The 23,898-nt window shown below is 50.5% G+C and overlaps 9 protein-coding genes across 9 annotated transcripts; 2 read left to right on the top strand and 7 right to left on the bottom strand.

Moving 5' to 3' along the window:
* Positions 1-251: 251 nt before the first annotated feature.
* CORC01_03292 (uncharacterized protein) lies at positions 252-742 on the bottom strand (the record flags this gene model as incomplete). Its single annotated transcript, XM_022614942.1, has 2 exons — positions 252-588; positions 657-742. The coding sequence occupies 2 exons, from the start codon at positions 740-742 to the stop codon at positions 252-254; spliced, it is 423 nt and encodes a 140-aa protein (XP_022478678.1).
* A 154-nt stretch (positions 743-896) lies between these two features.
* CORC01_03291 (uncharacterized protein) lies at positions 897-1,144 on the bottom strand (the record flags this gene model as incomplete). The annotated part of the gene is made up of 2 exons (XM_022614941.1): positions 897-961; positions 1,033-1,144. 2 exons carry the CDS (start codon positions 1,142-1,144, stop codon positions 897-899), a joined length of 177 nt encoding a protein of 58 aa, XP_022478677.1.
* Positions 1,145-1,922: 778 nt separating this feature from the next.
* Positions 1,923-3,127, bottom strand: CORC01_03290 (uncharacterized protein; the record flags this gene model as incomplete). Its single annotated transcript, XM_022614940.1, has 2 exons — positions 1,923-2,527; positions 2,593-3,127. 2 exons carry the CDS (start codon positions 3,125-3,127, stop codon positions 1,923-1,925), a joined length of 1,140 nt encoding a protein of 379 aa, XP_022478676.1.
* A 2,027-nt stretch (positions 3,128-5,154) lies between these two features.
* CORC01_03289 (uncharacterized protein) lies at positions 5,155-6,555 on the top strand (the record flags this gene model as incomplete). The annotated part of the gene is made up of 1 exon (XM_022614939.1): positions 5,155-6,555. One exon carries the CDS (start codon positions 5,155-5,157, stop codon positions 6,553-6,555), a length of 1,401 nt encoding a protein of 466 aa, XP_022478675.1.
* A 1,565-nt stretch (positions 6,556-8,120) lies between these two features.
* CORC01_03288 (uncharacterized protein) lies at positions 8,121-8,696 on the bottom strand (the record flags this gene model as incomplete). The annotated part of the gene is made up of 2 exons (XM_022614938.1): positions 8,121-8,299; positions 8,381-8,696. 2 exons carry the CDS (start codon positions 8,694-8,696, stop codon positions 8,121-8,123), a joined length of 495 nt encoding a protein of 164 aa, XP_022478674.1.
* A 634-nt stretch (positions 8,697-9,330) lies between these two features.
* CORC01_03287 (uncharacterized protein) lies at positions 9,331-11,796 on the top strand (the record flags this gene model as incomplete). The annotated part of the gene is made up of 7 exons (XM_022614937.1): positions 9,331-9,564; positions 9,659-9,933; positions 10,010-10,211; positions 10,316-10,460; positions 10,591-10,926; positions 11,090-11,343; positions 11,509-11,796. 7 exons carry the CDS (start codon positions 9,331-9,333, stop codon positions 11,794-11,796), a joined length of 1,734 nt encoding a protein of 577 aa, XP_022478673.1.
* Positions 11,797-15,508: 3,712 nt separating this feature from the next.
* CORC01_03286 (uncharacterized protein) lies at positions 15,509-17,495 on the bottom strand (the record flags this gene model as incomplete). Its single annotated transcript, XM_022614936.1, has 7 exons — positions 15,509-15,662; positions 15,733-15,896; positions 15,982-16,101; positions 16,166-16,459; positions 16,541-16,772; positions 16,859-17,174; positions 17,237-17,495. The coding sequence occupies 7 exons, from the start codon at positions 17,493-17,495 to the stop codon at positions 15,509-15,511; spliced, it is 1,539 nt and encodes a 512-aa protein (XP_022478672.1).
* Positions 17,496-18,519: 1,024 nt separating this feature from the next.
* CORC01_03285 (uncharacterized protein) lies at positions 18,520-20,621 on the bottom strand (the record flags this gene model as incomplete). Its single annotated transcript, XM_022614935.1, has 5 exons — positions 18,520-18,892; positions 18,979-19,100; positions 19,173-19,575; positions 19,640-19,829; positions 19,901-20,621. The coding sequence occupies 5 exons, from the start codon at positions 20,619-20,621 to the stop codon at positions 18,520-18,522; spliced, it is 1,809 nt and encodes a 602-aa protein (XP_022478671.1).
* A 258-nt stretch (positions 20,622-20,879) lies between these two features.
* Positions 20,880-23,233, bottom strand: CORC01_03284 (uncharacterized protein; the record flags this gene model as incomplete). Its single annotated transcript, XM_022614934.1, has 4 exons — positions 20,880-21,937; positions 21,991-22,252; positions 22,323-23,061; positions 23,151-23,233. The coding sequence occupies 4 exons, from the start codon at positions 23,231-23,233 to the stop codon at positions 20,880-20,882; spliced, it is 2,142 nt and encodes a 713-aa protein (XP_022478670.1).
* Positions 23,234-23,898: the final 665 nt, after the last annotated feature.

Here is a 23,898-nt window from a genome sequence, read left to right as displayed (position 1 = left end):
ATTTTATTAATTTTAAAAATTAGAATTATAATTTTAATTTTTTATTTTAGATTTTAAAAAGTTTATTTATATTTAAATACCTATACTTAAAATCCTTAGTTCTTTATTTAGGTATGCTTTAAATCCCTATTTTTAAAACTCAATTAAGTCCCTATGCCTTATACGATACCTACGACCTATATGGGGACCCATTGATCCCCATGGGTAAAATGGGTGCATACCCAAATGGGTACCCATGGGGATTTTTAAGCCTAGATATCAGCGACGGAGCCGCAGAGGACCTTGATGCCATCCTTCTTGCCAACGGGACTCTTTGCTCCGAGGGGCAGGACCTCAATGCTGATTGCGTAGTTTACAATTTCAATGAGTGGAACAGATTGCTGGCTCTTGACTTCCTTGGGCCGAGCCAGATACGCCAAGCCTCCGTTGTCCCACACCGTAGGTACAATGTGACGCTCAGTCACGGCGGGCCTGGGCTTGGCAAATTTGTTGACGTGGAGACTAATGACAGGATTGGGCTTCTCGTAGTAAGTAGGAACGTTGTACTCCACCGGGATGAGGTCGAGCTTATCTGTGCCGGTGAAGTTACTGCCTACATGTAGTGTCAGTGTGTTTTCGGTGAATTACTCTGATAAGGTACAGGAATAACAACTTACCCAATTGCGATGCGGGCGGATGATTCTTCGGCAATCTTCCACTTTGCGAATAGCCCTTTTTGAACATCAATTGCCTTGTAGTACATGATACACTATGCTGTGTGAGCTCTCGAAGCTGTTGAATGTTGCTTTCTCGCGCACTTTATTCGGGTTGGGTCCTTTGGTAGGCTATTGAATCACATTTTAGCAATCAAAAGCTCGCAGTTGAAATTTAACCTCATTAAGACTTACCACAAGAGACTACAAATCCTTGTCGCGATCGAGAGAGCCGAACAAAGCCAGGAGGAACTTGTCGTCGCCGTCGCCTAGCATCGTTTGGGTCAGCCAGCTGTTGCAAGTCCTCAAAGTGTCGAGTTATTGACAATCAAAAACACACCATCGAAGTCGGCACAGACGATACAGTGGCCGGGACTGTCGCCATATTTCATGAGCTGCTTGGGTGTGCTGTAAATGTCCAAAATATGATGTTTCCACTGCGAGTCTTTCATGCCACGAACCTTGGACAAGATACAGACAGTCGTGCCGTGGAAGGGATCCAGGATCTCGATGTGAACAAATGGGTCGTCGCCGATTTTACCAGTATCGGCACAGCCAGTGCCCCAATGTTCACCAGACCCCGGTGACAGAGAATTGGGTTGTTACCGGTCCTCTTTCAGCTCTCCACTCGACAGGAGCTGTCTTTTCCTGGAGCCCTCTTCGTAGTAAAGCCAGTTGGCATCTTCGCGAGATGATACCATGATGGAATTAAGTCCAGTAGGGCCATTGAATCTGACTCCTATTAGCATAGAGGGTGACTTTTATCAGCATGCTACGTGGCAAGGCATAAACCTACTTCTTGACCGTCAACTTAAAGTTTGGCGCCGAGGCCTCCAAGTACATTGACACAGACTACACGTTTGTCATTTGGCATCGCGGAGAGGGCAACCTGGACTCCATCAAGTTCAACGTTCGGGGTGCCGACCTGGATCCACTACAATGTCAACCACGGCGTCAGAGAGACCATTGTCACTGTTCCCATTTCTGCGGTTCACTCGGACAATGGCGTTGAGATTAAATTGCAGTTTGACGGGGACTTTTAGGCCACGGTTATCCGAGGGTCTTCTGGCTTGAGGAAGATGATAGGTAGCGCAAAAGATTCAAATTCTTCGTGGTTGAAATTTTACTTTTCGTTGGCTTCAGGTTTGTACCCCCAATTCATGATACTGCACAACGCACATTCATAAGAACCGGGTCAAGTCTCAAGATTAGATAGAATGTTTTTGGTTTCTATGGGGGCCCATTAGCAGCAAAACTATTCGTCAACACGGCTTCCTCCTCGTCGTCTGTTTTTCTCGCGACACCATCAACACGAACTTCGCATGTTTTCTGAACGTATATCCTTCCATCAAACTGTTCACTCCTATGCCTATCATCCAATGGAATAGACTCGGCAACCATGACGGACCGGGAAGTGTTGTTTGGGCCGTAGCCGTTGCCGCGCTCGCCTCTGCAGTTGATGTACGACTTATTGCGGTTCGTCCTGCTTCCGTTGTACTTCCTCACGCTTCGAGTGAGAAGAGCCTTAAGCGGCGGCAGCGATCCCACGATGATGGCGACACCGAGCTCGGTCAGACTCCACACAGACAAGCCGACCATGTCCACCGTCTCTCCCTTGAGCACCTGCGTCATGCGAACGATGGCAGTGACGATCGTAATCAAGGCCAGGCAAAAGGCCACCCCAAGACCGAGCTTTTTCTTGAAATCAAGTTGTAAGGAGGGGAGCACGGCGATCGGCAGCCCCATGATCAATAAATCTGTGAAGACGTCGGCCGCAGTCGCGAAGAAGATGGCGAAGCGGGAATAGAAGACTTCCTTTGAGGAGTTGCATTTCTCTAAAGGTTCCCGTCGGTCAGATACGGTACGCCTCCAAGATTTGAACGTCAGACCGAGTCCTTACCTGCTCTAAAGTAGTCGGATGGAATGTCGCACACGAGTGAACCCGCGAGCCAGCCCCCAATGTACGCAAGAAGACAAAACGCCGCGATCCCGTACCAAACCTTGCGTAGCCACGGGATCGGACTGACAAGCCTGAAAAAGACGTTTAAAAAGCTCGCCTTCACCGCGAACAATCCCGACCAGAAGACAAACGTGAGCGCGTAGGACCAGCGCAACCACTGCTCCAGCTGCGCGTTCGCCTCTTCCTTGGACGCCGGGCGAAACCTCCCGGCCCTGAGCGCTACGACGTACCAGAGCGCATCCATCTGCTGCATCTGGAGGATCCCCATTGTCAGGAGACACAGCCAGGCAAGGACCATCCAGAAGTCGTCGCGCAAAAGGTGCCGGTTTCGACGCCAGCGGACGAAGAGACGCAAGGACAGAAAGACGTAGGAGGTGGCGACGTTTGCCCACGTGATGGCCGTGAGAAGCGGACGGAAGACGCTGTGAGCAACGCCGAACAATGGTGCGTTGGGGTCGGCCTGCGGTTGTGACATTGTCGGCAATAGGCCGCTGTGCAGCTGATACCGCCGATATCCCAACGATGGTGTAACGGAACGGAGCCTTCGAGATTCTAGAAATGTTTCGAAACGCCACCAGCTTTTCTTCGAGAAAGAATTAAAGGCAAAAAGTTGCCGGAGTGAGGTCTCTCAGCGTCGCATTACAGGTAGGGAGGGTGGCATACCTATTTGAAGGTGAGCATTCGGCGATGCGACAAGGGCTTTCGCCGAACGCAAGGGATCGTATTCCCTGTTCCTTACGGCGTGATCATCCAAGAGCCTAACAAGCACGAGTCTTGCCGGTTGAGACGTACGATTGTGCGAGTGGCGTGGGCAAACACTGCTATGCGTTGAATTAAACTGTTGGTTGTGACCAAACAACTTTGCTACTTTGGGATCAGCGTCGTGCCAAGTTCTTGACTGAGAGCGCGATGCGGGAAAAGAGTCGAATAGATTTATGCAAAGCCAAGTTTGTGCAGATATCTCCTCTTTTCATTCCATCACTTCCTGTATGAGTTGAAGTGTCTATCATGATGAGTGCTGGTTCCATCCTGTTTGCTCAACCAAATTGTTGCCTTTGGAGATCAGTCTGATGATACAACGTAGGAAACCCGGCAACCGCGGCACCGTATGTCCCCGTACCTCGGATCTTGTGCGGTACAATGTGACATGAATACCCAAGTCTCATCTCACAAAAGACATGATCTCTAACAAGGATGCATCGGCGTTTTTCGATCGTGGTTGGCACCGCCTACATCGACGTTGGTACGCGGTCCCCAGCCAGGAAGTCAGGAACTCTTGACAAACCTTTCGGTTTCCCTTGCGGAAATCCCTGCACCCAACACAAACAGTACTATCAATCCCAGGCGGCAAGCTTGGTTGTGCGGGATTTACGGGGGCGTTGAGAGGACTTTTGAAGATCCAGAGAAGCCGCGCAACCCACGGCATTTGATGTCTGTAGAGCCAATGCAACGCAAACTTGGCGTCCATGATTAAGTTTTTTTGAAGCAGCGGTCTACCTTCTTAGGGATTCGAAAAGATTTGCTGTTCTTTCTTCTTCACGGCCATTCGAGACCGCGAACATGAGGCCGACGCTGGGGTCTGCTGCGTTTCCTATCGACTGCGCCGCATCCCGCCGCATCGATGCAGATCGAGCCAGACCATTTTTTGACGCTTAGAGCGCAGAATGCGCAGAAATCAAGCCTCCGAGGACAGCAGACTTTCTGGATTGATGTTGTGAAAGGACCTGTTCACCCGGAGACCTGATGAGTTTGACGTTGAAATCGACTAGTCCTCTGGATGACGAGTCTCGTGTATGACTGAGTCAGCTAAGCCTCCTAGTCTCCCAGCTTACAGACTCTGATAGCTCAGGGATATTTCTGGGAGTCTCTTACATCCCTTGAATGAATTCAACAGGGGCCGAACACGTGCGAGCTAGCTATCATAGATCAGGCGTCCTCACCAATGATCATCAATGAAGCCATTGTCTCAGGAGTGAGCTCGATTCAAAATGCAGAGTGGAAGACACGATGTTCTTTTTTGACCTACGTCGCCATTTTAGAAGCAGAATCAAGAGACTCTTGGTCTTTCAATTCTGAGCGGTAAATCCTCACAGCTTTCTTTGTACCCGAGTTGACAATATTGCCAATTCCGGGTGGTTCAAGAAGGGCATGATCAACATCGAACAGGTCACAAAGCGAATCCGGTCCGTCAAGACACGGAGATACGCCGTCTCTGAATGCTTGACATATGACCGTTTCCATTCTTGCCATTTGGATGGATATATTTGGATGTTTAAGCCTTTGCTCTCTTCAGCGGTGGCCTCACCCTTTGCTAAGGCCTTGTCGCTCGAGACTCGGGCTGACGACGAAGCCGCGTTTGTAGACTTAAGAAATGAGACATTATCATGGACACGAGGAGGAGCAAGCCATCGTCGACTCAGCATCAAGTTTGAAAGCGGGCTTCAAACCTCCAATGACCAGAACACACAGCTCTTTTCCTCCAAATTGACGTCGACCGCAGCCATGTGCATCAAACACGCCCAATTCTACAGCTGTCCCGCCAGCGCGCGTCCCAAGGCCCCCAAGAGACGTCACCGCGTCACTGCAAACATTCTCTGCTCGCACATCTTCCCCTGTCCAGCCTCCCAATGGGAGAAGCGCACCAGCTTCTACGACTACATGTGCCCCGGCTGCTCGGGCGAGTTCCCCGCCGTGCCGCGCGGCACCCCCTCGCACGACGAGTGGCACCGTGACGACCTCCAGGACAACGCCTGGGCCCAGAGCTACATGACGGAGTACTGCCACTCCGTCCTGCTCTGGATCCGTAGCAGGTTCCCCTCCGACGACGTCACGAACAAGGAGATTGTCGAAGCGTGGTCTCGGTCCTTCTTCATGGAGCGCCGGTGCAAGGAAGACGACCACCGCGTCGGCGTGTGCTCCTGCGAAGCGAACAGCCCGCTGACATTCTACTATAATCCGGCCACGGCGGCTCGTAAACACCTCACGGACAAGGCTACTGAAAAGACTGAGACGGATCGTCGCATCCAGAACCCCACCATGCATAGCCTCTTCAGTTTCCGTCACACCCTGCTTTCTGGTTTCTGTCAAGCGCAGAACCTGTACTTCAAGGGTGGACTCTCCCGCCAGCCTCTATTCTCGAACAAACTCGTCGAAAGCCGCCGCAAGACACTGGACGACGATATCCGCATCCACTCGGAGGCGGCGTCGGTTTTGGTGATGGAGAACGCGGAGTCCGGCACCGGGTGGACTGACGCGCACACCCTAGAGGCGAGCTTCATCTCGAGGCGCGCCAATCTGGTCAAGTTCATGGGCGAAGTCCTGCTACACGACAACGGCATCTCCAACAGCCGGTTCAGCCTCGCGGTCACGGTAATCTGCAGCATCATCAAGCCCATCGTATACCGCGGCCCTTCGACCGTCGAGGGACTGGACAATCTCGCCGAGATTGCGAGCTCGACCGACCAGGCGTTGATGCCGGACAAGCCGTTCATGGGCTTTGTCCAGCTGATTCAAAAGTACTACCATGACCGCACTGAAGAGTGGAACACGGAGGTCATTGCCTACAAGGCGCGACGGAGCCTGGTGGATTCCGTGTCGGTGGACGTGGACGACTGGGAGGGGCCGGCGGGGCAAGTATGTCCCGTCTGCGAAAAGAAGTACTACGATGAGACGCCGGGGACCATGTTCCGGGATCTCGATCATGGTGTTCCCGGCTGCCCCCTCGGAGAGCCAATGGTGCGAATGAAGAAATGCCGTTGTCACATTGGGAAGCGATGCCTGTTTCAGTGGTTGACGAACAAGGCCGCGGGGAATAAGGAGCTTACTTGTCCCGGATGCAAGGAGCCGCTGCCACAGGTCGCTTTTAAGCTAGTAGAGACCAGTTTTTCGCCTGGTAATCTGTAATGATGAATTCTGAGACTTTGTTTTGGAGCATGTTGTTCCAAGTCTGGTTAGACTGACTGGCGCCGGTGGGAGTTTAGAGCTAATAGAGTGAGATGGGATATCGAGTGGCTTCAACTCTTTTACCAAGCAATCCGGGGCTTGAGTGGTTATTTCGACGTTGTTTTTGAGCCTGTGTGGGGAGTTCAATATCAGTTCATGTTGTCTTTGGTAAATTAGTCGTCCGAAGTACGACCAGAGCTAGAACACGGATTAGACTCATCTTTTTCTAGGTCATATCCGAGGGGTATGAGATTAGTAGATTAGTAGATTAGTAGATTCATCTTTCCGTTACGATGGACTCATGAATATCATGTCAGCTAAGTTTAGTCTTTATATTCACAATTTCGGATTATTGACAACCGCCTCAACGACGCTTCCTTGAATCTATCACGGTGGATCTGAATAGTAGCAAGAGCCTTAGTCAACTGCTCTATCCATCACAGATATGATGGTGCCAATAACCGACACATAGTATCAGCGATGTATAGAGGTAAATCTTACTTCAGTTTCCTTGCCCCTTCGAAATTCCTTCTACAGTCGTTTCAGATTTGTTCCAACTCAATATCGTCCTTGATGAACAGAGTGTCGGTAAGACGGTATTCTGTGACTGAGAGTTACCTACATATTCACCTCAAGGGAAAGTATCCAGTCCCAAAAATGGACATTATAGACCAAGTCTTTTCCATGAGTAAAGGTGTCCTTTGTTCACAAATTGCAAGATGATATAAAGCCAAGGGTCTATATGAATCTCTCGGGATTGTTGGGTGGAACGATAGAGCCTGTTACAAAAGTGGAAGAAATCTTGGAACCAGGGACCTAGATACCATTCAGATATCTTTTATACAAATTAAGGGCTTTCCAAGTCCTATGCTATGTGCTATCGTCCAGTCGGCTTTGAAGTATTGATCTTCGCTGATTTTACAAGACAAGAGACAAGAAATATCGGTCTCATCTTCATAGGTCGGCGGGAGGGTTAGAAGGATCTTGCAAATGATTCACTGATGATGTCTCTGGGGGCCAACAACATCGATAACTTTCTAACGGGTGCAAAACGAGTGCAGTATCCATGAGTAGACTTTCCCTCGCGATTCTCATGTATTTAGGAAAACTAAAATAAACAAATATCTGCGCCTTTGTCGGGTTCTAGCCCTTGTGACTTGACAAGCCGTCATCAATATCGCAGACTAGTCAGAATAAAAGCCTGCAAGGTGCATTATTGGCCTCTTTCGCCTATTTCCTGAAACTGTTTACCAACCAAAAGTATGCCCTATGCAGATCCTCTAGGTCTCGTTCGTCCGCCTCATTCTTCTTGATACGACGATGCAAACTCTCAATTTTCCTTTGGCAGTTCTTAATCAACGCTGTCTTTGATAAAGCCCACATAATGGACCAATGGTAGCCTATTACACAAGTCATGTAGGCAGCCGAGACGCCAAATGCCTCCTTGTAGTGGGATATGTGCCACAGAAAGCTGGGTTCATCAAATGCACGTAAGCAAAGGTCACTGGAATGTGGACTCCAACTCACTATACGCCTGCAGAAGTCGACAATGCAGAGGCAGCGAGAACACCCTGTCTCGGCGAAGGGGCAGCTCTCGGTTTGAGATATTCGAGCGTCTCGTGCATGGCCAGCAGATCACGGGCAAGACTGTCGCGCGAGATCATGAGCCGCCATTGCTCCCTCGTCATGTCTGCAGAGTTCAAGCCTATCTCACGCGTAGCGAGGTCTGCAAGTAGCGATTGTCTATTAACACCAATATATGGCTAGCAGTACTCGGCGTACGTACCCATGGTGGAAACCTCATCATCGGAGTTTTCAATTGTATGTACATGCCTGGGGCGTTCCGCATGCACTTTCTGCAGGTGGTCTAAATATTGGTCCATGTACATATCCGCGGACCGTCGGTGGATTTCAACGTCGTCCCACAGCTCGCGCTCGGTTTCTGTCTCCGTTTGACAATTTGACAAGATGACCTGTAGCCGCTGGGAGAAGCCGCCGCTGTATCGAACAAGAGCAGAGGTTGAGTCTGCCATAGTTGGGTCAGGAATCAGGTTGGGCTGGCCAACCAGAGCCACGGCCTCGGATGTGCGATTGGGTTCCATTGAATCACAAGGCGAAACTATTCTGCAAGGCAGGAATAAAAGACAGAATATCCATACGAAAAGGTCTGAGTCAAAGAGGCAAGAAACCATCGAGGAAAGAGAGGTGATAAGTCAACAACATTTAGTATCAATGGCCGCGTGCCTCCGGTCAACCTGATGTGGCGTCCAAGTGCGGGGAAATTTTTCTCATGTTGGAAAGAACTGTCCTTTTCGTTTGCTAGATTGGAACATTTCCGACTTGACGCCCTGGTTGGTTGCTCGACGCCGTCGCTCAAAGGCTGCGAGAGAGAGTATGCAGGCGCGGACATGTGTTGTAACCCAACATGCACTGCTGCCTGAAAGTTGCCTCGCTTTTATCAAAATCGCCCGTCATCTATTTGACAAAGATAACGAAATGATAGGTGCGGACAAATGGCTTTTTTCTCAGAGGTGGATGGATGGCCATCTGGCGCTCCTGGGAAACTTTGCTCGAGAATCCGAGATTCCCTCTGGTACTCCCATTCTCACTTAAGGGAACGAGAATACCCCCTTTCCCCTCACGGAAATACTCTACATGTTGGAAAATCCCTCTCGCTTTGAATAAATACTCCTTCGAGTGATGGATAGCTCGTCCGGCCAGGAAAACACCACGCCAATGCAGCCTCCATCTTACGCAGAGGCTGAAGCGGAGATTCCATCTCGATCAGAAGGACGGTCTACTTTACTTGTTCATTTGCAAGTATGGCATCACCAAAGCGAATGCAGAAGCCTCAAAGATAATGCTGGGTTTGCCGCCCTCCTACGCAACCTCCCAGCCTGGGAAGTGAATCCTCAAGAAGTAGACGGAATCACAGGCCCGAGCTCACACGACCACTACGTTCCAGTCGAGGTAAGTGAGAGAAGACTCTCGAGAAAGCTTTATCATTTTCCCTACCCATTCGTGTACCAAAACGCCCAGAGAAGCTTACCCTCTCTGCCAACAGGTGCAATTTCGCCACCGGTTTTTGGCATACGACGATCCGGGTGAACGTCTCTTGGCGGACGTCCGAGAACTCTTCTACAAGGTGGTACCGCAGTTCATATACCAGTTCTTCATCCAGATCAGCAGTGTCCCCCGCAATCTCAACATCTTTCCCGTCGGGGTCCCAGACGAGTTCTTGTCGCGGTACACACATGCGTATAACCTGATCCCACTTGGCATCCGTGTCAATACACTCTTCGTTCCAGTCCCGGCGAGACCGAATGATGCGCAGTCCTGGTGGGTGCAATCCCGATCCGTTTTCTTTTCTTTTACCCGGCGTCTGGGCCACTCACTAACGGACCGCCTTGACAAGGCTGCGTGATGCCGCCAGCACGGCAGCCGATGTGTTGGGGATCCTCGCTGCGATAGTTGTCGTCTACCTCGAGCACCAAGAGAACCAAGATGGGGGCAACGAAAATGACCGTGCATTCTTTCAATGTATGGACCGGCATGCCCCCTTCTTGAATGTGCATGTACCAGAACGGTTTCCCCAGTTGCAAAGATTGTTCCACCAGGTAAGTACCTTGCCTGCTTGTCAGTTCAGCCTCGGACCGTTCATACCATGAAAAAGAGACTTGCTTCCCCCAGTCCGCAGCTCTAACTTCGCTTTGTGGCACAGTTCCGCCAATTCGACAGGGAATCCATGGCTCAGCCGCCAGCTCAGATCGCGACTATGCCAGCAGCATTGCATGAGGCCACAGATACCTATCTACGCCTCGCCAACCGCATGGAGAGCAGGCTGAAAAGTCTGGAGAACAGCCAGAGTGGGTTTCCTTCTCTCCGCGTCACATCGTCATTATGACGAACTACTTAATGCTATTGAATCTTTCATAAGCAAGTTGTCCGTCAGCTCTGAGTAAAGACACTAACAGTACGCAGCTCTTTCCAACCAAGATCTTTATGAGCTTGTCCACGATTCCCATACCGCTGTGGTCATGTTCTCTGCCCTGCAACAAGCAGTGCGGCCTCTGGTCAGAGGTCTCGAACAAGGTTACCATACGGAGACAGAGAGGTACCGGAGTGGCCAAGTCAAGTACGGCGCCTGCGGCGCGGTTGCCCGCATCACCGTAGCGGTTGCTGCCGGCCTTTTCTTCTCGAACCCTGCTGGCTGGCTGGCGGTCGGTGCCGGTGCCGGTTTCCTAGGAGGGGTGGGTGTCGGCGTTGGGATACGCTACGTGATCGATGCAGAAGGCAGGAAGGCATTCGGAAAGCTGGAAGGGATACGAGAGTGTAGGGCTTCCCCTCCCATTCCTTCTTTTTTTTTGAGTCTTGAAGCCCTGCGTATGTCACGCTGCGTCGACATTTGCGAATCGAATAGCCTGGTTTCTGCTCAGAAGTCCCCCATTCCCAATCATTTGCGGACGAGGAAAATAAACTGACACTGCATTTCTAGTTGACATCGCCGTCAAGCAGCTGAAAGAAAGTGCCATTCAAGCGCAAGCAACCGTTGCGATGGTGTTCAGTGCCCAGGTCATGCGAAAGCGGCTGGACGAAACCTTGCCGGAGCATGGCAGGAGAGCTATTCTCGCGTCGTTCGGCGTTGATGTGGATGTCTTGTCTAATTCCATTTACCGTGAAGAGATCCTCTGCGACCGGCTAGGAACCTTTCGCAAGCATAATGGCGATCTGCGCACCACGCGGGAGAAGGTACTTAAGGATGCAAATTTCGAGTTCTAAATCACTAGGCAAGCTGTGTAAGTAGCTTGGCTGCTGCTGTGTGTTTTGTTTAGACACTAGTGGAGGGAATTCCAGCGGTGGTGATCTTGTTGTTTTGTTTTTTCTACAACTTGGTGCTAGTTGCCTTCTCACAAGTTGCCTTCTCACAAGAAGTATCTCAAAGATCTACTGGCTCTACAAGTCGGCAATTCCCATCATATATTCAAGGATCACAAGTATGTCAGTGACCGTTTGATGAGAGCTCTCTGCCTGCCCGCACTCGCCAGGAGTACATCAATACCAGATGACTTTGAGCAGTGTGTTCAAGCGGAAGCCACTATACTTGAGGAAGAGGATGATGAGAAGCTGGATGAACTGGAGAAGTACTTTGCCCTACAGAGGCAGGCCAACTGTAATCATGTTGAGTGGTGGTACAATGTATAAGGCAGTGGCAGAAGAGGGGTGCAATTTCACAGCTAGGTAGGTCTGACTAGCTTCACTTGGCAATTACTTGCAATTAATTGGCAATCAATCAAGTTTGGCATCGAGATGTGGCAATCAAGTCAAGTTTGAGCCTCAAACTTGATTGATTGCCTTACGGGGAGCGCTGGTACGGTTAAACGGGTTGGGATCAGTCACCTGGTAATCGAAGAAAATGACCAAGAACGCGTAGACGTCTGTCATTACAGTACGAGAAACAGATCATTCCACATAACTAGCAATTGCCGCAAAGATGCCGTCGTCGAGAAACCCGTCCCATATCAATGATCTCAGATCCAGAAAAGCCATCTTCGTATCCACAGGGATCGTCAGGCCCGGAAACACATGTTGAAAACACATCACGCTTCCCATTGGCACATAACTTGCTCACAAGTCAATCGAAGCCGACTTATTGCAGGGCTAGCAGAGGCAGGTTGTCCACACGAATCCCGTCGTTTTGAGTAGGTGTTTATCCTGGTTTGCTGCGAGGACCCCCGTGTTCCGCTCGCCGAGATCCAGATTGTGACCCCGACAAGAACAACGAGTATCTTGACATGTGACACCCCCAGACTTTTCACCGGGCACACCGGTCGGAGACTAAATCGCACCCGCGCCGAATGCACCGTGTTAACAATTTCCACTGTTAAGGGGGTCTATGACGTTTACGGGGGATAAGCTTTCGGACTAAGTAATCCACCAACTGATGTCTCACCGTTGGTGATGGAGATCGTTAATGCAAAGCGGGCCGGCCCTCACAGTGAATTCCGTGCATCTCCTTCCCCGCGACTGGACTGCATCTGGTTAATTCCTCCGTTGTCTCCTTTCTCATCGGCAGATGTGTAGCTATGGCGTCACTAATGAGCCAAGCGGCCTCGGTTTGCCCTTGTCCAGTATGTGGCATGGAATTCCAGCGCCAAGACCATCTGAAAAGGCATGTGTTCCTCCATGAGGATTACAAACCTTTCGCATGTTCAAAATGCAGTCGCCATTTCTCTAGAAGGTATGTATTTGAACTGAGAGTACTCAAAGTATCACCAGATGTCTAGGTCAAACACTGAAGGCGGGAACCCGACAGAGACACCCTTGAGCGTCACGCATTGGTACACGAACCCTCAATCAACCAGCACTCGAAAGTGGCCGACAAGACACGGGGAGCCCAAGCTTGCGTCTCTTGTCGCACCTCCAAACAGAAGTGCGACGGTGACGGACTACATCCTTGTACTAGATGTGGGCAAAAGCAAAGACATTGTCAATATTTACCTCGTCGCGTCCGACAGGTGAGTACGCTTGGTTTCCTGTTCCTACCTAAATGCAATCTCGTAGCGTTCTTGACTAATAGTCCTCTCGCAGCCTTCGCGGCTGAAGTCGCAAGTGAGACGAGACTCATCAACAAGCGTGAGACCCTCCACTGAATTTGAGCGTACCTCAGCAGAAGCATTACCCTCAAATTTGACAGGCTCGTTGGATAACTCCAGCCTATCTCAGCTTGACACTTTTCACGCAGTTGGCGACGCAGATATGGCATTGGTCACCTCCGACGTCTCTCCCACGTTATGGGACGAGATGCTCACCACGACATGGGGCGAGGCGCAGTTGCCTGTCAATCTGTCTGCATTGCGAATGCTGAATTTCGCAAGTCCCATGGCCGTTGCGAATCTCCCGCCAGGAAATTGGTCAGCCCTGGGAGCGACTAACGAATCCTTTTCGATTGATCCCCTACCCACTACTCTCTTACTTCAACCTCCGACCCAGCACCAGCCCGGCCATACACTCATCTCAGCATCCCCGAGCTTGGACGCCGATCTGGAGAACTTAGGTCACATACCTGAGATCACCTCAGAGACATTCAAGAATCTGAGTACGTGGGCCTCCATGATGAGTCCTTCGTGGGAGACTTGCATCATAAGACCCTTCGATTCTTCATCAAACCCACCTCTCAACACCTTGAATGCTTTCATACAGCTATATTTCGAGGATTTTCATGAAATACTGCCTATAATTCATCAACCAACATTCGATCCCAACATCGCCCCATATTTGTTAGTATTGGCCATTGGCAACATCGGGCGTCGCTTCTCAAAGTTGGCTGAAGACCTTTTTTTTGGAACTGAACTTGACCAATTCGTCTACCACGCCACCCAATATCACGTACGTAATGTCACCTTTACTTCCGGGTTGTTTCTGGCGTCTGATACAGAGAATAGGTCGGGAATATGCCAACAAATGACACCATTCCAGCTTGGCTAGCTCAAGCAGTGCTTCTCAGTCAGGTATCCATGGCCTTCTCCAAGGACAAGCAAAATGTGGAAAGGAGCAAGGTGACAAGAGGTATTCTGGCTGTTACTTTGGGAAAACTTGAGCCTCTGTTGGATGCGGCCGCTGTGACCATTGCCAAAGACCCAGAGCGACCAGGCAACCAAATACGGTGGGAAAACTGGATTGAGTGGGAAGTATTGCGACGCACGGCGTTTGGTTTATGGGTGAGATGTTACCCTATTTCACACTTATCTCTCCTTTAGTCTAACGCTATCCTAGCTTCTGGATAGCCAGTGCTGCCTGCTCTTCGACCTTATGCCAGTTGTGCCTACGGAGGCTCTCGCTATGCAAATCCCACTTCCTTGTCATGAACGACTCTGGGAAAAGTCATCTGCTTTAGCATGGGAAAAGGCATGCAAAGGTAGGCTCTAAACCGCTTCCTACTGGTAAGCTCCAAGTGCTTACATCTTAGAAAACGACAATCTGCCTACATTAAGAGAAGAGATGCAGTCACTTTACAAACTGAATCCATTGTCAGAAAACGTTGGTGGCTTCACACTCTTACTCCTGCTTTTCTGCTATTCCCGAGACCATCTACTCCTGAAACAGATCGAAAGTCAAGGCCTCACGGCAGTGAATAACGACGAGGAACGAATCACTTCAGGCATGAGTTGTTGGTCAAAGACATGGGGGCTCTTAGACCCTACCAAACGATCAGGTTCCACGCGTATCAGAACCGTTGCAGTCCAGTATTATCATATCATTGGACTCATTACAGAACTGCCCCTGAAAGATCTACGTGATTTTGCAGGCTGGAGAGTCACAAGGTCCAAGCAGCGTGAGACTAGACAAAGATTAATAGCATGGGTAGCAGAGCACGGGAACAGGGCGAGATCTGCAGTGCTTCATGCTGGGAAGATAATTCGCCAGTGTCGAAGTCGCTCGTCCTGCGGTTATCAAGAGCCTTGCGCAGTTCTCATTGCAAGTCTCACTCTCTGGATGTACAACAGCTCATTGACGGCCCGTTTTCTGGCATGCCGGGAGAGCTATCGTGAGCAGAACCAAACCCCCACATTCCGACTCGACGAAGAAAGCGACCTTGAAGAGGTGTGGGATTGGATACAGACGGGAAAGAGGGCGCGTCCATTTGTTGCTGGCATTGGTGACATTCATATGCCCGGAGGTCACTCCAAGGCTGTGAATCAAGCCATCAATATGCTGTCGTCACTGAAGGAATGGCAAATTGGGCAGCTATTCTCTTTAGTTCTGAAGGACTTGATTGTGTCATTCGATAAAGACACTAGGAACTAGTATGAGAATTGCCTGTCCCGCCTGATTCGAAGGACATTATACGCTGACACGGTAGCTTTGAAGCTTCCACCTCGTTTAGTGACCTTGACCTGACAAACTTCTTTCGAACTCATGCTCGAGGTGACACCTTGAGAGGAAGACCTCCTTCAAGCTCTACGGTGAAGTTGTCGACTCGTCTTGGAGGTAAGAACCCAGAAGGGAAGGTGATCTTATACTTTCGAAGAATGGAAGCGAGAATAATTGTCATCTCGACAGGCACCAAACTAGAATTTCCAGCCACAGTCAGAATCAGAAAATGGGGTATCAGCGTGAGTAGAGCTGACATCAACTTACTTCTGTCCAATGCACATTCTAGCGCCTTTGCTGAAAGCAACCTGATACTGATCCAGTCCTTTTGCTTCGGGCCCCAACCAGCGATCGGGATTGAAGCATCGAGCATCAGGGCCCCAAATATCAACACTGGAATGCATCGTATGAGCTGACATGGAAACGACGGTCTGTCACAGTCAGTGGATGTCAGTTGATATCGTGCCAGCGCGGCTGCATCTCAAAAGTGAGAGAGGCGATCTAGGTTCCACTTACACCAGGAGGGACGATCTTTCCGTCTACAATGAAGGGTTCCGAATTGTTATACGGTACCACTCTTGGAAGGCGCGAGGGCACTGCTGAGGCCAGTCGGATGGCTTCTTTGACGCAAGCGGTCTGAAAGCACTTCATGTCAATCGTGATCCAATGTTGGACGTCATTCATTGCATGGGTTTCTCACCAAGTAATCAATCTTTTCCAACGTCTGAATCGGAGGCAAATCATTCTTGTCTGGAATAGCAGCATCAAGATCTTTGACCAGTCTCTTCTCCATGGCGGGATGACGCAGAATCTCAAATAGAGCCGTGGTCAATGACGTGGCGCTAGTGTCAGACCCAGCCACCAAAAGATCAAGAGCTTCGCCGACCAGCGCAATATCCGAGAGGGAGGTCAAATTCTCGAGAACAATGGGATGATCACCGGCTGCTTTTGATCTACCAGACTTGCGCCAGCGGGTCACACACAGCTTCGAGAACTAAACCAAGAGGATTGGGGGCATCAGCCGGAGATTCAGCTGTAGCTATGGAGAAGAATCTTCTGGGAACGGAGCGCTTACATCAGCCACTTGAAGGAGACTGCCGAGTTCTGGAGAGACGATCTTCAGGATCCCCGCTGGCAGCGCGTTGCTGATAATACGCAACGAGGGGTAGTGTTGCAGGGTCTTAACAGCCCGACCACCAACGCTGAAAGCTGTGAGAAAGTATGATTTAAAACTGTTGGGCTGCTCTTCTAGCATGCCGCCGCTATCAGCGAAGCAAAACTCCATAATGATGTTCGTAGTCAAGAGTCTACTAAAAGTGTCAATCCACGGACCAACCAGAATAAATCAGGGGTTGAAAGCATTTGATAACGGGGGTTTCACTAAGAGACGCACCGAAATGCATCATAAAAGTCGATATTCTGCTTCTCACGAAGCCTTTCAATCTTGCTCTCCAGGAGTGCCAGTCGCTCCCGAATAAGACCTTCCAGCTTCAGGACGCCTGCACGAGAAAACATGGGGTTCAGCAGGCGTCGGCGCTCCTTATGTTTAGCCTCATCCATCTCGGTGAAGGCCGTCGGAGACGGCACGTTGAATCCTAGATAGAAAGGTTCGTGCTTGGGGAACGGGTTTGATTGCCTGTAGATCACCTTATAAAGGTCCGTATCGGTAATATGAAGTTCATCAGGCGCGATTCTGATGGCTTTAGCGTCTACACTCGCCATCAGCTATGAAATTCAACTAGCGCTACGGGTGTTCAGACGGTAATCTCACTGTAGAGATGATGAAGTTGTTCATAAATGTGTTCAGGGTACGCCGTCTGGGTTTGAAGGTAGAGCCACTTGCGCGATTTGGCCGCTTCTTTCGGTCCAGGGAAGTTGCTTAGAGGATGCAGATAAACGCGGTAAAGCCCTCGAAGATAGGTAAAAAGGACGAAGAAGGGCACAACTGCAGACAAGCTAAAGATGATTTGAGATGAGAAGCCCGAACCATCCAAGTGCGGCTGCCATGCGGTAATATTGTCGAAAGACATGATTGTCCAAGGTGTTGAATTCTGATGTTCAAGAGAATTTCGAATAAAGGAACTGCAGGTCTGAAACTTCCTCCTCGACAACGTTTATATAGATGAAGCATCCCTCCTTTCCTACCGATTTCATTCTATCAGAAAACCTTGTGACATAATCGGCCTGTGATTTGAGGAGCCGATGAACCAAACCGCCGACGCTAAATTGAGGAGCCGACTGCGCTGGTGCCGTTGTTTAGACATTTCGGCTCCTCGATTTGTGGGGCGACGAGTTGGAGACGGGAGCCGGCCGAGCGGCGGGTCCCGATACTGGAGACTGGTTGGAGACCGAGCTCCCTGAGCATTATTGATGTCATTGCATTGCAGTTTGAGAAAGTCTTTTGACCGGAGAGAAGTGCTGGGAGTATCGCTAGGCTCAATGCATGTGCTCGCAGTCATCAAGATAATAGCCTCGCCTCCATGTGGAACTATACGGTAGGCATTCTGGGATTGGCTTTAGATGCCGATTATAGGACGTTGAAGACTGAGAGGAATAGCCTTAATATGGCCTGCTATTAAACCCACGAGCAACCGTAATATTGATAGTATTGTCGATAGTGACATTTATAGAGACGGGCACTACTCGTATGGGTTTCTGGGAGGCACGCGGCTGACAAAAAAGAAATCACATTTGAGGCAGCTATCTACTTTCTCCCCTATTTTATTTAATTATTAATAAATTTTAGTTTTAGTTAATAAAATTTAGAAATATGTAAAAAGTATATTTTGAAAGCTCTTATTTATTTTTAAATTCTTGTGAAGTTAAAATAAATATATTTTTTATTTTAGTATAATATGTTGAAACTCATAGTTAGTTGTACATGTGCCACCTTTTCTGTCAACAGCGTGGGAGGCCAGGTTATGAACGGCGGTGGAGACTACGTATACAATTATATGGACCCTGATTAGTTTAGTCGGGGCGTAATAAATCATGTATGAATACGGAGTCGTGTTTATAACACCCAGCCCACCACGCCCGCTCACCAACATCACCCTATTTACCGCTCCTCCACAGGTTCACTAAGAACTGCGACTGATACCTCCCGCCTGTATGCAGCCTATGCCGCCCGACGTTATGATTTACTATGCATTTGTCCAAACCTTCGAATTCAGGCATGATTGGATGTCGACCCTTCACCTCAAGGCTCATGGATTCTCCAGCATCGAAGATCACACCGCCAGGCCAAAGACTGATCTCAAGCTCGACAACTTCGCCGCGGCGTAATGCGTGCGATGCCGTATGTGGATGGTACACGTACGCCGGTCCCATCAGTTCCTTGTATGCGTCTTGACCAAGGCCCTCGAGCGACTCGTTTGCGACGGCGCGATGCGATGCACGAAGACGGCCGTTGGGTCCGATGTAGCGCCTGCGCATAGTTTGCCTGTGTCAGAACGTCCTGGAGTGCATGATTCTGACAATGCATGAGTGACTGAAGCACGGTTGTTGACTTACCAGACGTTCTCTTTCGGAATCTCTTCCACTGTTGTGCCCTTTGGGAGGTCTTGCATGGGAATATTCTGATGCCACAGTGCTTTGCCGTCCTTGTCGAGCTTGCGGAGCACGACGTAGACGTCCTGCGGAAGTTCGTTCAGAATTGAGCATTATAATGTACGCACACATGACACCTCTGAATGGGAAAAACCTACCAGATCGTCATGATCAAGTGTTGACATGTACAATTTGGCCTTGGAGACACCACACAGCTCAGTGTACTCCTCGACGGTGTGGAGGAACGAGAATCCATTGTCAGAGGGCGAATCGGCTTGGTACTCAATCACACTCTCAGTAGAGGGAATGCTGTGTCCCAAAGCTCCGCTCTTCGCATCAAGGAACAGGGTTTCGTACCTGAACTTCGCTGGCGGATACTTCGCAGCCGGCCGGTTGACCACGCTTGGACGATTGTAGCCCAGAAGTGAGTATCGGATACGGGGCGTACTCTCCCACCCATTATCTTTGTCGAGCATGTACTTGTCGAAGAACCGCTGCAAGTCGTCAAGATTCTCTTGCTGGTAAATGTCGTGCCATTCCTGGGTTGCAGTCCAGCGCAACCTATTACGGCGTGTTCAGCAACTGGGTAAGTAGACAATGCGCGTCACCCTAACAGTAGAATTACCATTTTTCCGATGATCGAGAGAGCTGGAAGCCTCGGACTGATCCTTCGGTATGTAGCCCGGTCGAGAAGCTGGCAGTAGCATACATCGGAGTGGTGATGTTGCGGAGCTTCGGCTTTTTGTCTTCCCAGTAGTCGTTCCAGGAACCATACTCGTCCACCATCGCGCCAACGTCCTCGCGGCTGCCGGGTCCTATGGAAGATTGCAATATCAGAAAAGGCCGGAAGAAGCAGCACCCAGAACCAAAAAGCACAACGACTTACCGCATGCCCACTCCATCAACACATCCCAGAAAGCATGGTCAGGAATGCCACCGCGACAGATGGACTCCCTGTAGTAGTCTCCAAGCCCTTCCCAAGGTGCCATGCAAGTAAGATGAGGAGGCTGCTCAGCAGCGATGAACCATTGCGTTGTCGCAAGCCATGAGTTCCCGGCCATGGCTACCCTCTTATTGCACCAAGGTTGCTGGGCGATCCACTCGATACAGTCGTATCCATCGCGGCCTTCTTGCGTCCCGTACACGTGAAGATCGCCGCCGGATTTGAACGACCCTCGAGCGTCGATGTTGACAACAGCATAACCGCGAGCGACCCACTCCGCGGGGTCAGGAGCCTCCCATTTTTCCAAGCCACTCGTCGCAGAGCGAGGCACGCCGACTCTCCACGGGAACATGTCGAGCTGCTGCACACCAGTTCCGGTCTTGCCATAGGGGCTCCAGGGCATGATGGCCGGGACAGGCTCGTCGTCGGATGTCAGTGGACGAAAAACGTCAGCCAATAGCTCGATACCATCTCGGAGCGGAATGCGGATGTCCTTCTCCCAGACTGTATCGACCGCAAAAGCCTTACGACCCTCCTCTTTGGTCCATCCTTTGGCAATGACTCGCCTCTCAGAAGGGCCATAGGCAACCCAGGTATTCTTTGGCTCATGATGGAGCTCCGTAAACAAGACGGGGACACTGAAGGGCTGTGCGGTTTGTGACATTCTGACAAGTTCTTCAGGATCCCAACATGCAACAAGGCACATTGAAAAGCTCGCCATGGGGGAAGGAAACATAGGACTTTGCACGTGTTATAAAGTATTCTCCCTACTAATACTCCGCAATTGCCTAGATTATGAGGTAACTCCAAGAACGGGCTCTCCACCCCCGCAATCGGAGACACGCCACACACCCAGGTTCAGAAACTGGGGTGAGCAGGGATGTGCTGAGCTATTCGACTTGCAACGGCACCTTAACCAGCTTCATACCGTGCTCTGTGCGTGCTCACAATGTGGAGTCGCCTGTCGATGATCTCGAAGGTCGGGAGGATAACCTTTGGCTTGCGACCCGAGAAGAGTAGAAATATCCTTGGCCATCCTCGAATCCGAGGACCCGCTTGCTATGATCCGTGACGCGTCTTTGTATAAACGAGGCGCGCTGCGGCCGCTGTGTAAGAGACCGACCCCCGTAATATGAGGTCTTTCATGATTTCTGGCTTCCAACCAGCCGCTCAAAAGATCCGCATCAACGAATTGGTCGAGTCGGATAATCTCCGTGCTGGACGTTCTCACGCTGGCCCCACTGCCAGCGGAATTGGGATCTTGCTGCTCAACAATATCCACGTACAGCACCATGTAGAGCACACAGACCAAGACGCTAAGAATGTCGAGGTATGTCGCAACTCTGTTGGTGCGGAAGTATTGGAGAACCTGCGCTGCGTAGTATAAGCAGTGCCTTGCTCTGCCGACATTGTGCCATACTATATCGAGCAGTTCGGACCGGGCGATGCTATGACCTACCTCTGTCGTCTGCCATTTGCTAAAGGGAAAGAGGAGCCGCGAGGGTGTAAATGAGAAAATGGCGAGGACTCGAGCAAGCAAGGCGAAGTCATTCGAGGTGGTGCCAGCGTCCGTTTCGCGCAACGGCTGAGAGCATCCTGCCTGCGACAAGGCATCAAAGGCTTTCTGAGAGAGCATTGTCACCATGCCTAGAGCTGGAGAAGCCGGTTGACCAGCAGTGTCGCCCACAAAGCCAAGTCTCATAGCTCGTAGCAAATCGCTTTCGGCGGCTTGCTGGACAAAGGCCGAAAGTAGAATTATAGATTTAGCCGGTTGCTCCAGCCTCGCCGGTGCCACGTCGCCGAGACCAACGCGTGCAAGTAGAGCACAAAGAGGTGATGAAGGCTGCGGTGGCGGTAAAAGGTGCCACTGCTCGTAGTTGGATGACCAATGTGAATCAGCTGCGGGTACCGGAATTTGCAGCTCGGCAATGGAGAGCAGAGGAGGAAGCATGAAGAATGTCGCCTGAAGACATTCGGACACTATTTGGCTAAGCTCGTAACCAAGGATCCTGGGTCCAGTGGAGATGACTTACTCCAAGTGAAGTAGATGATCCGACGTTTAGCTTCGGCTCGTATCCACTGCGACCATCCGTGATTCACATCTTCACCGGATGTATGCGTGTACATCAAAGTTCCCTCTCGAGACAGCAATTGGCGACAGAGGGTGACCAAGATGTTCCGGTAAAACTGCAGCTTGATGACCGTGTTCACCTCGCCCGAGAGCCACAGGTTTTGCTGGAATAATAAAAGGGACTGCGCAAAGGTCAAGTCTTCAATGTCGGATAGCTCTCGAATCTGCAATGCATTGAATGTCGCATCAGCAACGTTACCATGAAGAAGTAATTCCAAGTAGGATGGGCTTTACATCTCTTTCCTGCATGTGCTGGGCAAGTCGCTGTAGCAGTAGAACATGATCTTGCTTGCGGTGCGCTGAGGAGTACCGACTGCCGAGACACACCACACTGAGCACCAGCTGCCACGTCTCAGGCGACGCCTGAAATGTCGGGACGTGTAAGAAAGGCATCCGCGGATGGAAATGTTCAAAATACAACTGCATGTATGTATCAAGGTGTCGCAAAGATGGGAAATTGGCGTCAAGCCCTTGGGCTTCTTGCTCTGGCAGTCTGGCTTTGATGGCTTGGATCATGTATGCTCGCGTTTCCGCTGTCATAGGAGGTACATGAGGAATGTGCTCAGCGATCAGTATGTCTTCTTCTTCTTCTCCTTCTTCCGCTGTGAGATATTCCGATCCAGCAAAGGCATCAACAGCCTCCACGCCTACCGTCGCTGTTGCTCTTGCACCAAAGCTGTTTTGCACGCTCTGGTCAACCGGAGATTCACCGGCGGCAGCCAAATCGTTGTCTCCGAAGCAGAAGTGTGTTGTTGTCCCAGCTCCAAGCGAAGGCACTGGCGAGAACGGAAACAGGAACTGACCAGGGGTAAAGAGGGCGTCCCAAGGTAGGTCTGTCTCTAGTGAAGGTTGGTCTGAGACAGGAGACTGCGAAGTCATAGGGCGCAAGTGCTGACGGGGCGATAAAGGAGCAGCGGCTATGTCATTATCGGTTGCAGGCTGTGTAATCAAGATAGTCTCGTCGTCGCCAGAACTTGGTTGGTATAAGCAGCGACGACCTTTGTTTGTACAATTGCTACAAGGTGCCGGCCTGCGGCCATCGCAGCGTTGTTTGGCTCTGACGCAGGCTTCGCAAGCACGACGATGATCTCGTGAGAGCTGATCATCATTGTTCCGCGTCCATTCTGCGAATATTGCAGTGCCATGTGTGCGAACATGCCGTTTCAAAGTGTCCCTTTTTCCATTGAATTTTAGGCAGGGGGTCTAAATAGAGACAACACAGGCTACCTGGAGAATGCATACCTCCGAGAAAAGGCTCTCTTGCAAATACTGCAAATGTAAGAGCGACGGCCGGAGTGGCGGTCCAGATGTCGACTTAGATGCTCGCGCCGACGAAATGTCTGCCCGCATTCGGGACACGGCAGTGATGCTGAGGAGGAGGAGGAGGTTGAGGGGTCATTTCCGTCACTGTCGCCCGTCGCCGTCAGCAGCGCCATCGTTATCGGTGTTAGTCTCGATTGGCAGCTGCGGGGGAACGCGATCGCATGTTGAACGAGGTATTGAAGTGCGAGCTTGCGGTATGTCTGGGGGCGATATGGGGAATGTTGGGGTTACGCGATCTTGAGGCGGCGGGTTAGCCGGGGGTGGGGAAGTAAAGGGCCCGTACGGAGTACTCGTGCCCGATGTAGAAGAGAGGAGGAGAAAGGCGGCGGGGGTGGAGGGATGCCGAGGAGTAGCTTTCGTCTTGCATTCCAGGAACCGCAACTGCCACTTGCAAATGCAGAGAAGACGAGATACACTTCACTTACTCAATCAAACACGATAACTGTCGATGGGATACATTCATATATCAAGGTAGATCACCTTAAGC

The sequence above is a fragment of the Colletotrichum orchidophilum genome (assembly GCF_001831195.1).
Source record: "Colletotrichum orchidophilum strain IMI 309357 chromosome Unknown Scaffold_19.1, whole genome shotgun sequence".
Taxonomy (NCBI): Eukaryota; Fungi; Ascomycota; class Sordariomycetes; order Glomerellales; family Glomerellaceae; genus Colletotrichum; species Colletotrichum orchidophilum.
Note: the sequence above shows the minus strand (reverse complement) of the source record. Positions and strands in the feature narration are given on the sequence as shown.